We start from the raw sequence: 13,485 nt of genomic DNA on the forward strand, positions 1-13,485 counted from the left end.
TGAAAAACCATTCGTCTATAAATTTGGAGGCAAAGCAAATCTGTAAAAGTCGCCAAGAGTTCTTCTTTGCTAAAGGACTCGTTGAAAGATCTCTGCTTTCGCTTCTAAGCCAAAATCCTAGATCTGCTCTCTCTTGTGTTTTTGGTTCAGGTACATTTTCATGCTTGGGTTCTTTTCAAATCTTCTTCTTGGTTCTTGTTTTTCAATTTGTCTTGTGCTGGGTCCTTCCGTTTTGATCTTACTGAGAGCAGAATCGCTAAAGATTACCCCTTGTTTTAGATGTTTGCATTTTTTTTATTAGATCTGAGCAGTTATTACAATGGCTTTTTGTTTTTATTGAATTTTGTATCCCTTTGTTTATTTTAACTGGATATGGGGGCGGCTTTTTACTTGTGCAAGTCAATTTTTTTGAACTTGTAATCGGTGTTACTTGCGGTTTGATTGGTTTTGTGAACGGACTTTGGGTATGGCTGGACAGATCCATAAGTTCTTTTTTTTTTTCTTTTTTTTTTTTTTTTTTTTTTTTTTATGGCAGAAATGAAAATGATGGCAGTGTTTCTAAACCCGGAATTGCTGGCAGGATTTTAGATATAGTTTTTACAAGTTCTGTATTGAATTAAACTTGAAATTGATTGAACTGACACTTTACATCTTCATGTGCTTGATAGCTACAAATGAATATTTATGCATTTGAAGATTAGCTTAATGTAGTCTTATTCTTATATCATGGGATCTTAAAATTTGGTATTCTTTTAAATTATGAAGGTTATTAAGTGAACATGTTCCTTGAGATCTTATTAATTGTTCTGCAGATGCTTGTCTTAATATTATTTTTTTTAAGGTATTTTAATTTGCTTCTCCCAGTTCTTTGAGACTCCACCCAATGAGTTTTCTGACTTTTGAATTTGGTTTGTGCTTTTCAGTTGCAAGAATGGAGACCTTCCTATTCACTTCCGAATCTGTTAACGAGGGCCATCCCGACAAGCTTTGCGATCAGGTTTCAGATGCCATCCTCGATGCTTGCCTTGAGCAAGATCCTGACAGCAAGGTTGCTTGCGAGACTTGCACCAAGACCAACATGGTCATGGTCTTTGGTGAGATCACAACCAAAGCCAATGTAGACTATGAAAAGATTGTTCGTGACACCTGCCGTTCAATTGGATTTGTTTCTGATGATGTTGGTCTTGATGCTGACAAATGCAAGGTCCTAGTTTACATTGAGCAGCAGAGCCCTGATATTGCTCAGGGTGTCCATGGCCATCTTACCAAGCGGCCTGAGGAGATTGGTGCTGGTGACCAAGGTCACATGTTTGGTTATGCCACTGATGAAACCCCCGAGTTTATGCCCCTTAGTCATGTTCTTGCAACCAAGCTTGGTGCCCGCCTCACTGACGTCCGCAAGAACGGCACCTGCCCTTGGTTGAGACCTGATGGCAAAACCCAAGTCACTGTCGAGTACTACAATGACAATGGTGCAATGGTTCCAGTGCGTGTACACACTGTTCTCATTTCAACCCAACATGATGAAACTGTCACTAACGATGAGATTGCAGCTGATTTGAAAGAGCATGTTATTAAGCCTGTGATCCCTGAGAAGTACCTTGATGAGAAGACCATCTTCCATCTTAACCCATCAGGCAGGTTTGTCATTGGTGGTCCTCACGGTGACGCTGGACTCACCGGTCGCAAGATTATCATTGATACCTACGGTGGCTGGGGAGCCCACGGAGGTGGTGCATTCTCTGGCAAGGATCCCACCAAAGTAGACAGGAGTGGTGCCTACATTGTTAGGCAGGCTGCCAAGAGCATTGTTGCAAATGGGCTTGCTCGCAGATGCATTGTTCAAGTGTCTTATGCTATTGGCGTGCCAGAACCATTATCCGTGTTTGTTGATTCCTATGGCACCGGAAAGATCCCAGACAAGGAGATTCTCAAGATTGTAAAAGAAAACTTCGACTTCAGGCCTGGTATGATTGCTATTAACTTAGATCTCAAGAGAGGCGGCAATGGTAGGTTCTTGAAGACAGCTGCCTATGGTCACTTTGGAAGGGATGACGCTGACTTCACATGGGAGGTGGTGAAGCCCCTCAAATGGGAGAAGCCTCAAGACTAAACTTCGCATTTGCCCGTTGCAGCTTCTTTGCCCCAAAAAAATCTCCTATCGTTTGCTTGTTTTTGCTTTTATTTTCGTTTTATTTTTTGGTTTGCTTTTGTTTACTTTTCTTTTCCATATATAAGAATATATATGTGGTCTGAATTTTACTTGAAGAAAGCATGTAAAGTAGAGAGGGGCTGCCTTTGGGTGATAGCTGGAAAAGAGAATAGGAATATGAAGAGTCAGCTGCAGAGCAGCATTGATACAAGGCCCATTGATTGATAATGGAAACTATCATTCATTCTTCTTGATTTGGATGGGTTCATTCTTTACTAGTCACTGCAAAAAGGAGCCAACTTTTCTTGGATGGTTATGAAATTTGTTAATTAAAGGAGTAAAATTTCCACAATAATTTCATCTTTTACAATGGAAATGGATTCCAAGTTCATTTATTTACAAAATCTAATGTTTTTGGAAAAAAAAGAAAAGGTTAAAAGAAGACAAAAAAACCATGTAGATGATATTATGCTAATAGTGAGAGGAAGAACGCAGCACTCTCTTTGGCTGGTTAAGGGAAAAAAACAATTTCATGATTACGAGATAAAATTTTTAAACATTATGAGAAAATACACCTTCACACGACAACCTAAAATTATAGATTAGGATTTGCTTCGAACTTTATGTTGGTGTATTGAATTAGGATTGTGTAAGATTTTAAACGAAATTATTGAGTTTGATGAAAGTGAAGGATTTCTTATGATTTTCATAAATTTCACTAGAATTCTAAGAGTTTTATGGAATTTGTGAGATTTTTTTTATAGATTTTAATTGACTTCGATGAAATTATAATAATTTTTATATATCTAATGAAAATTAATTTCAGGACCTAATTGAACAAATTAAAAGATTTTAGGTTCCAATTGAATAACTGAAAAATAATAAGAGATAAAAAAGTAAATATGCTCCAAAATCTTTTTTTTTTTCTTCGTTAAAACCTTACTATCATCGACAGTGAAAGGCTAGCAATGGCCAGCGTCGCCAGTGGCCATCCCGTGCTCCCAGAACAGTCACGATGTGGTTAGAAGATCGCAGACTTCTCGTCTCTTAACTGAGCGGCGACTATCTCGTCAAAAAATCGTGGATTTAAATATATTTGAAAATTAGCAACCACCATTAGCAGTTATATATGGATAGTGATGGAGGTAGTATAGGTATTTTAGGGTACCTTCTCCGCTCCGATTCGTGTAAAGAGGATATGAGCAGTTATAGGTTTTGAACGGATATGGATAGTGAAATTACTATCCGTAACGAATATGGGTAGTGAAATTACTACATGTAAGTTACGTGTACTGCTCATAATGGATACAAGTAGGATAAGTGTATAGATATTTGGATACCCACTATCCATTAATCGCTATATTAAACAGGTTCAGTAATGGGTACCCGCGCCTTATCCACGGGTACTCTATCCATTATTTGTAAAAGATATATTTCAAAATAAATTCAAATTTGACTAGTTTAAAATTCGCGGACACCTTACCCAGAGGTACTTGAAATGAGTTTTGGATAGATACGGATAGTAAAGTTTAAATGAGTACTTAAAAGGGTATTTAAATGGGTTTAGAACGAATATGTTTAAAATTTACGGATACCTATTTCGCTTCCACCCTTATTAAAAGACGTATTAGATGAAGACTTCTTTTAGATTTTAAAAGATTTTTAAAATGTTTGAATAGGAAAATGAATTTGTGAATAACTTTTTCATTCATACCTAACATCTTAAAATCCAACGAAATCAATAATTTTATAAAAATCATTCTAAATCAATAAGTTTTTCAATACCATTAAATTTGTATAGATTTTATAAGAGTCTGATTTAAATACCACAAGATTTTAATAAACTCCAAAAAATTCAAAATTAAATACCATTGAAGTTCTAAAATCATTTAAAATCTAACAGAATTTTAATCCAATAAACCTTCTTTAATTTGAATAGCCTTTACCCTTTATAATTCATATGCAATAAATAATTGTTTGACTAACAGGAAGAAAGACAAAGCAGTTTTTAAATATTAAAATACACGTGGACTAGCCGTTAAATAAAAACATTAGCATGCTAGCGCGAATTTAGTAACCGAGGTTTGGATGACCTGTCGCTTTACCAACAAAGAAAAATTCCTCAATCTAGCAGAATATAGCAAGTCGTAGTAAAACTGACAACAATCATATCATATACTGCAAATATTTCATTATGTCAAAAAACCATTCTACATTAAATCTTTTCTTGAAAGATTTCTACAATTTTGTCCTTCAAAAAGAAGGCAAGGACTTCAAGATTTCAATCATCATCACCTACTTTTCATTTGCAGCTCTGAACAAAGAAACTAAATGGGAGTCCATATTTTCTCAAATCACTCTTGTTTCTATGTTCACTAGGGAGTAATATGATAATAAAGAGTAACAGAAGATTTAGCTATCAAAGTGGCCATTTGGGAGTCTCTTCTGCTGGTCCGAACATCAGATCAACAATCTTGAAAAGGCTAACCAATTCTGTACACACCTCCAATGACATGGGTTCTTCACAACACCAATTCCATACATAAACAAATCATTCATTTCTCCATCTACATTAAGAAAAGAGAGAAAAAAAAGAGCCAAAAGAAAACAACAAAATAAAAAAAAGAAAGAAAATAAAAAATAAAAAATATCACTTCCTACCCCATCCCATGTCCTAGGTATCAACAGCTTTATATAGAGGCAACCCCAAGAATTTAAAGAGCCTAAAAAATTGTAAGAATTATCCACCTCAGTTTATAAGTTCCTCAAATCCCTTCCCTAAACACCATGTCACCATATTATATTCGCCTGCTCTCTGGTCTTGAACCCGGGTAATCACTGCGATCAGTGTCAGAATTCTCTTTCTGAGATTCAATCTCCATACTACCTCCTCCATGTGTTCTTCGATGTCTACGATCCTGAAAATTCACAAATTCAACTCAGAATCCATCCAAAAGTCACATTTTAGATTTTTTATTTTAAACAGTTGAAAAGTAATTGTGAACCAAAAACAAGATCAAAGATTGCAACCAGTCAATGAAAGCCAGGTAAGGTTTATGAAAGACCATTTAATGCTTTCATGAGAACATGGTGGTATCACGGGCATCTCCAAGAATGATATTTTGACTATATGTTGACAATGATCTATGAAAAAGAAGATGATGGCTGCAGCCCAGCCATATGCAAGATTGTTGCATCTTTCTTTTAGATTTTTTTTAACTTTAGATGTATTAGATCCATCTTTGTGCTATAGAATTGAAAACAGAAACTAACCTCTCTTGGAATAGGATACTCCTCAGATTCAAGCATTCGAACAACTTGGCCCATCTTAGGTCTTTTTTCGGAATCAGGATCAACACATCTCAAAGCAGTCAAGAGGGCCCGCTTTAGAGCTCTTGTTGATGGCCTTGCCTCAATATTTGGATCTACAACTTCTTCAGACCGCCTACTTCCAACCATCATTTTTAGCCAATCAACAAGATTTACCTGCAAGCAAGACGTTTTTATGAATGATACACTCCAAAATCTGCTAATGTGAGTGAGACATCCCAGAGTGAAAATGATCAAATACATGGGGCTTCAGCTTATGAAGGTATTGAGTCTTTCATAATTACATGAGAAGCTTGATGGGATGGAACAGCATTCCTCACAAAGCCTATATATAAAGTTGGAAAGACAATGATGAATGTGGAAATGGCTAACTTGGAAAACTAGTGATCCACTTGACTGTTAATATCTTGTGAAACTTAAAATGTTCACATTGTTGTTCAGAGCATTTTGATGGGACAACTTCATCCTTTATGATCTTGTTATCCCAACCATGAAAAATAACATCAGAAACAAAATAAGCTCATCTTGTAAGCAGAATAAGAATTACTTCAAGATGTCCTACTTGCACCCGATAGAAAATAGGAACGGCACTATATGTAGAAGTGGTCTCAGGAACAACATCATCCAGACTAGTCCAAGGAAATGAACTTTCCGAAAAACCAAGTGAATACTTCTGAATTGAAAGGTTATTCCATTAGTACAATACAAATAAAACAAACAAGAACAGGACCGTGTCTCCCAAAACTACAACTGGAAAAAATGAAAATGGAGACAATCCACTAGTAATTTAACAAACTTTTCCGAAGTGTATAATCAGAACTTAAAAACCAATGGGTCAAAACTGGCATTCCAACTTAGAGGTCTCAGGTTTGAAAAGCTAAGCTGGGCTCACAGGGGAAAGAGTGGCTCCACCAATTATGCAGCCCCCAATAATTGCAAGGAAAAGGAGGTAAGATAAAATAGAGAGTGAAAAGGAGGTAAGATAAAATAGAGAGTGAAGTAATTTGATCTATTCTTGATAGCATCATGTGTTTGTGATATTTCCTTTTTGTTTCACACGAACTATTCTGTTTTAAACATTGGACAAAATTTATTCACTCAATTCATGGTTCCAAAAATCATCACAATCAATTCTCTACGGGTGTGTATGAAGTCCATAATTTAGGAAAAAAACACCATTAGCGCCCAAAACCAAAAGGCAAGTCTAAAAGAATGCGTAGATGGGTTGGCCCAATCAACTACAAACCTTCCTTTAGTTAGTCCAAGTTAAGGCTATTAGGTTTCAAATGCATTTCTTTCAGCATTACAGAAATAGGAGATATTATTCTAAGATCTTGGCTCTGGTCATTGTATCCCATCTATCAAGAAGAACAGAAGCTACTCAATCTACTTATTGACAAATTTAGGAAGCCCAGAAGCAGATCAAATACAATAAACAGAAGTGAAGTTAATGAGGTCGGTCTCAAAAACAGTCTAGTCTATGGGATCAGAACTCATGCAGCAGCAGCAACAAGTTAATCAGAGATTATGGATGCAGTAACTTGTCAATGCTTATTGATGCCACTAACTGCATATTCAGCAATTGAACAAATTCAACACATGTACAACTATTGCACACCTCATGGGCAGGACGACCATAGTCAACAGGATCTCTTCCAGTAATAGCTTCCAAGAGCAATACCCCAAAGCTATAAACATCACTTTTTTCATTCAAAAGACCAGTATTTGCATATTCAGGGGCCACGTATCTGCAAAAGTAATATTTATGAGAGAAAGAAGCATAGGATGGATTCAAAAGTTATTTATTCCTCTACTGTCAAAAAATAAGAAATAAAAGGAAGAAAGGGCAACAAAAACTGGAGCATTATTGACTAGGCACCATCAAGAATTTGAAAAATAAATAAATAAAATTTACCCAAATGTTCCCATAACTCTAGTTGTTACATGGCTTTTGCCAGCTCCAAGCAACTTGGCCAGGCCAAAATCAGAGACCTTGGCATTAAAATCATCATCGATTAATATATTACTTGATTTAATGTCTCGATGCACCACCTTTGGCTCAATGGCCTCGTGCAAATAAGCAAGACTGCAAGAAACATAACGAGTCAACATGGAAACCAGAACTCTGAAAAGAGACGAAATGAAATTGACTTACGCCTTAGCTGTGCCAAGTAGAACCTTCATGCGGGCCTCCCAAGTAAGATATCCATGGTGGCGCATAGCTCCATGAAGCCATTGTTCCAAATTTCCATTGTTGACATATTCATAAACCAACATCCTGCAGTCATTTTCACAAAGAGACTATTAGATAAGAACAATATAAACATATGCACTATGGAGAAGCAAGCTAAAACCCTGATACTTAACCTAATTTCGTAGACATGAACCTCGACTGAAACCCATATCATGAAGTACTGCATTTGAGAAAGAAATATACCTGTGAGTCCCTTCCATGCAATATCCCAGAAGGCGAACCAAATTCTTGTGGCGCACATGGCCAATCGCTTCAACTTCCACCCTGAACTCCTTTTCTGCTTGGCCCCTAAAGAAAGGAATTAGAGAGTTCAATTGAATAAGAATTCAATGAATTAAGAATAACAAACCATTTAAAAATTATATAGGAAGAAGAAGAAGAAATTGACAAAGCTAATGTCAAACTCACAAATTGTTCAGGATCTTTTTCACTGCGACGGGAGTGCCATTGATCAAATGTCCCCGATAGACAACTCCATATCCACCCTCCCCAAGGACATTTTCCTTGGAAAACCGGTTTGTCGCAAGCTCAAGATCCCTCAACGTGAACCAGTGACCCCAACCCAAGTGAGAGAATTCAGGCAGGCCGCTTAGAGGAGATGGAGCAGTGATAGGATATGAAGAAGAAGGTTTGTATATTGTTACTGTACCAGAACTCCCTTCTTCACCTGATTGTGATCCACAATCTTTATCTAAATTATGAAAAGAACCCGATTGACTGCTATTGTCTCCATTCTTCACTTTCCCCATACCCAGATGGACCATGACCTTGTCTGATTCTTTATCGCTGGTCTTATCATGAATTGTAAGAAGAATCCCATCACGAGGAACAAATTCATTCGCTGATACTTGTTCCACACGAACTTCCTTGATTTCCTTTGAAACAGTTGGGATTTGGCTAAGAGGAAGCTTGTTTCCATCTCTTCTTGACTTCTTTCGTGAAGTTAAGCAAAATGACAACATGGAGAGTATAATTATGATAAATAATGCTACAGAAATCCCAATCACTTCCCACACCTTGAGACCAAGAATGGCAGTTTTCTTGGACATTTCTGTGTTGAGATCATTGGCCATTTTTTTTTATTCTTCCAAATGTCCAAAACCTACATAATTGACATGAGACACAAAGAAGTTGCAATTTCATCAATGTAGAACCCCACATTGAGAATGGTATTTCTGCAGTAATTAGAGTAACAAAAAAAAAAAAAATCTTTGTCCAAAATGACTTTCAAAAAATCAATATTTCCAGTTTCCAGTTTCAACAACTTCTAAGATAAAAATAAACTTTAACACAAAAGATGCAGGGACAGATACTAATATAAGCATTTCACTAGGCAAAAACCACAAGATCAAATAATACAATGTATTTAGGCCGTCTCTGGTGAAATAGAATCACAAAACAAGTAAAAAGAAGTTGTGAGAGAGAGAAAAGAAAGAACAAGGCTTCATTCTCTTACCTCTCTGCAATGAACTTCAAAAGAGCAGCCGTCAAAGTCTAGATCTTTGAAACCTCTTAACCATATTAACTTCTTAGAAACCAGATCTCAGACCAGCAAAACCCAGAAAACCAATGTCAAAAGGAACCAATGCCCAAGAAACCCAAATCAATTCTAGTGTCAAAAAATGAAGCTATATAGCCAAAAAGAGTAGATTTCCTCTCTTGGGGGGGCAAATATGAGAGCAAATCTAAGATGGGATGGAGCTTTCTGTGAACCCAAAGCCAAAAGTGACAAGAAGAAAAAGGGATTATTGTTGTAGTGGCAATTGTCCTTGTTGATGTTTGTTGTGCTAGAGAGAAGAAGATGATGGACATGGAAATTGTGGTGAATGGGGTGGATTTTTTTCTTGTGGAGTAGTGGGGAAGAGATAATAAGAGAAGAAGGGATGGAGTTATCAGTGGTAGGTGGTGAGTTTCGATGCCTTACATTACACATCCATTACCATTTGCATACAGTAAAAGAGAAGTCATGGAAATGTGTAAGGTCTTCTTGGGATTTTCTTGATTTGCTGTTTTGAGCATGACTGATTATCAGTTATTAACTCTTTTCTCTAACTTTTACAATATCTCTCCCTCTCTTTTTAAATTTATTTATTTTTCTTTTTCCCCTCTTTTTTTTTTTTTGTAAATTTATTCATTTTTCTTTTATTTCTTGTGTTGAGTTTGAGATTAAAAAATTGGAAAATAAAAATTATACTATAAAATTATTGAAATTAAAAATTTGTGATAAAATTATAATTAATGCTGAAATTTAAGCCTTAAAAATGATTACATTTCATCACTACCATTCATATTTTCCAAATAATAAATAAAATAAATTAAAATCAGCAAGATTAGGATTCATAGATTAATATGGTACTTTTCCTTTTTTTTTTTTTTTTTTTTTGAAGGGTCTACAAGGTAGGTTATTGGTGATGGTAAATGAATCTGCAAAAATTGTTTCATATAATTAATTTGTTGATCAAACATCACATTTAAGATAGAGAAGGTATGACTGGTGATTATGATTTAATATAAATATGTGTTAATAATTGTCTTTGAATTATAATTTTTTTGGTATATTTTTGAATTAGTGTAATTTAAGTACTTATTAATGAAATGATAAGTCCACAGGTTATAAAATCCATAAAATTTAATATTTAATTAGAAGAATAAAATTCATATATTTAAAAAGGAAATTTTTTGAATGTATATTACTTTTTTAAACTTTTATTATTAATAAAAAAATGGTCAAATAGAGAAAATCTAAATTATAAAATAGATTTATTTTTTTTCAAATTTACACAATTGAGACCATAATAAAATTTAAGAATATCATAAAATATTTAAATTTATCACTTAAATTTTATAAATTCCAACAACCTATAAAAGACAATTATCAATTACTAAGACTAAAATCCAGCTATATATGAGAAGATGAAACTGATGAATTTGAGTGGCAATAGAATTTAAATATTCTAAGGATTTTGTGGAATATTGAGGGTTGGCCCAAAATGATATTAAATAATAATAAATAAATAAATAAAGTCTTCAATTTCAGGGCTGACATAGTATGGTCTTGGAGGACCAAGTTATTGTTTGGTTGTAGGAGGTTGCACAGTGACCTAGGTCCTGACCTTCATAGGCTTAGCTGCATCTAACTATATATATATATATATATATGCAAAACAAGAATAATTAACTGTAAATGCATATATCATCCGATAATAAATTTAAATTCGAATCTCTCTTCCCAATATTTAAAAAAAAAAAAACTATATATATATATATACTAAATTCCTCATAGCATTTCTTGGCAAATTCATCATTAGACTTATTGATTATATACGCTCGATATAAATAAATATTTTCCATAAATAATATGTTATGTCGTATATTAAAGTGAAATATCAGGTACGAAACTTTAATAAATTAACTGTTTTAATAATTATTAATTGTTTAATATTTTCCATAAATAATATGTCATGTCGTATATAAAGTGAAATCTCGGATCTGAAACTTTAGTAAATCAATTGTTTTAATATTTATTAGTTATTTTAATAATATTTAATTGTTTGAGTAATTAGTAGATATTTGATTAATTTTTTACAAAATGTTAAAAGCTAAATTGTTAAAGAGTTTAACCTAAGCTATACGTTATAAGAGTTAACCTCTTATAAAAACATTACATGCTATAAAAGCTAATTCAAATGCTATGGTATCACACAATATAAAAAAACAGTATTTAAACACTAAAAACTATTTATTCCTACCTCTATTTCCTTCTCCCAAGTGGCTATGGATAAAAATAAAAAATAATCTATTAAAGATGCACTAGAATACCTCACAAAATGCAACAATTTTTATTTTTTATTTTTTGTCTTTTAGATAATTGTTTTGGGACAAACAAGAACATAGTTTTCCTTTATTCCCTAAAGGAATCTCACATGAATTTGTTACAAGTCAATCCAAATGCAAAAGGGCTTACCATCCTATTGCCATAGCACAAACAGTTTGTTTGTTTATATATTTGTCCACAACCATTTAAAAAAATAAATAAATAATATCTATAATATATTATTGCTTTAAATTAAAAAAAAATGAATGGGGAGGATTAAATAGTTAATTCCCCTTTTTTTATTTTTTTTAAGTGACCCTTTATATATTCTTGGGTTGAAAATGAAAATTATTTTCACAAACTATTTTTTTATGGTTATCATTTTATCATAAAAAAAATATATTATATTCTAATAAGAATATATGCATTTGATAAAGCATTTTTGGAATATTTTCTGTCACTTTATCTCAGTTTCATTAGAATAATTTCTAAGATCATTGATTAATCACTACTTAATATCATTATTAACAATTAATTAATTAATTAATTGTATATTTATAAAAATTCTTTAAACTTTGGCTGGTTTGTATATGTGTCCAATGAGACAAAGAAACCCTAACAAACTCATGATTTTATAACTAAATATAAATAAATTAATGGATTCATTTTGGTCCTTAACAAAGGGATCCTATGCTCCTATTCATGGGACAACACATGGACATGAAGCCTTTTTTTTTTTTTAATAATATCTATTAATTAATTAATTTAATTAATTATTATTATTATGTTTTGCAACTTGCAATTTCTAAAAATCTTCTGCTATTAATTATTGAATTATTATTATTAATTCAATCATTATTAGACCTTGATTTTTCTTTTTGAAAACTGTCAAATCACATGTTGTAGATACTTAATTGTATTAGAAATTGTTTTAATTCATTTTTGAAATTAATATATGTATATAGAGATGGTAGGGCTACCAAATAAGTTAGGAGTCCCACGGTATAAGGGTACATGTCCCTAACCTAAGACATTAGTGTTTATAAAGATCTCATCCACAGACAGGTAGGAAATGCATATCCGGTTTAAAGATGCTGCTTCTCTTCAACACCCACTTCAATGTACAAAGTATTAATTACCTTATTTCACCTTTCCATCTACCTATTTTTCACTAAAGAATTTCACTGTAAACACTTGAGAACGAGCGTTTTACCCGTTTGACGAGAACGAGCGTTTACCCATTGATGAGCCCGTCGGATGTTGATGAAATCTTTTAATTTCGTTGCTGAAATAACATTAAAGGAACTGAATTTTTATGTCATGCATGAATAGAATTTTATGGGATACCAAAGGAATTTTGGCAATATCTCTCCTTATAAAATCACTTGGAAAACGACCCATCAAAACTTTTTAACTTGGAGAAAAGAAAATCTTAAATACATAAATATTCAAAAGTTATTATGCATTGATATATGTATATAAATGGTAATGGGCACACATGTCATGTGCAATTATGCACCAAATAATAAAAATATTAAATAAATAAATAAGGTTTATAGCGGTACAGTCTTATTGATTTTTCCATGTATTGTAAAATATGTGAGGAATGAGACATTTTGAATTTGAGTCATTTCGACTATAAAAGTTTTCTATATATAAAAGAAATACTAAATTAAATATGTAAAGTTAAAAGTTCGAAATATAAAATCATCGTTAGGGAGCATTTTATTTAAATACAAATCTAGACCTGAATACCATTTATACTATTTAAGTAAATATAATAAACAATATATTGTTACTGCATATTTTTGAATGAAATATATGCTACGTCATATATTTTGATGGAAGCAAAATCTAACCACAATTAATTAAAATCAAGTGCTAACATCTAAAATTTTAATTATTAGCCAGAAAATCAAAGTATTAATTTTAAAA

At 33.2% G+C, this 13,485-nt stretch overlaps 2 protein-coding genes across 4 annotated transcripts; one reads left to right on the forward strand and one right to left on the reverse strand.

Moving 5' to 3' along the window:
• Positions 1–15: 15 nt before the first annotated feature.
• Positions 16–2,406, forward strand: LOC105647385 (S-adenosylmethionine synthase 1). The gene is made up of 2 exons (XM_012233448.3): positions 16–150; positions 924–2,406. Exon 2 carries the CDS (start codon positions 932–934, stop codon positions 2,111–2,113), a length of 1,182 nt encoding a protein of 393 aa, XP_012088838.1. The 5' UTR covers positions 16–150; positions 924–931; the 3' UTR covers positions 2,114–2,406.
• A 1,915-nt stretch (positions 2,407–4,321) lies between these two features.
• On the reverse strand, positions 4,322–9,737 carry LOC105647384 (putative receptor-like protein kinase At5g18500). Of its 3 annotated transcripts, none has more exons than XR_016319659.1 (9): positions 9,193–9,737; positions 8,145–8,838; positions 7,920–8,024; positions 7,638–7,760; positions 7,398–7,568; positions 7,101–7,230; positions 5,426–5,638; positions 4,901–5,070; positions 4,322–4,672 (listed from the first exon to the last, which is right to left on the reverse strand). XR_016319659.1 is itself a non-coding variant. In XM_012233447.4 (8 exons), the coding sequence occupies exons 2-8, from the start codon at positions 8,807–8,809 to the stop codon at positions 4,951–4,953; spliced, it is 1,527 nt and encodes a 508-aa protein (XP_012088837.1). In that variant the 5' UTR covers positions 8,810–8,838; positions 9,193–9,737; the 3' UTR covers positions 4,322–4,950. The 3 variants fall into 3 exon arrangements, 1 of the variants encoding a protein (XP_012088837.1); XR_001047526.4 differs by having other exon boundaries at positions 4,322–4,719; XM_012233447.4 differs by having other exon boundaries at positions 4,322–5,070.
• Positions 9,738–13,485: the final 3,748 nt, after the last annotated feature.

This window comes from Jatropha curcas, chromosome 2 (genome assembly GCF_041381405.1).
Source record: "Jatropha curcas cultivar XTBG-Jc1 chromosome 2, XTBG_Jcur_1.0, whole genome shotgun sequence".
Taxonomy (NCBI): Eukaryota; Viridiplantae; Streptophyta; class Magnoliopsida; order Malpighiales; family Euphorbiaceae; genus Jatropha; species Jatropha curcas.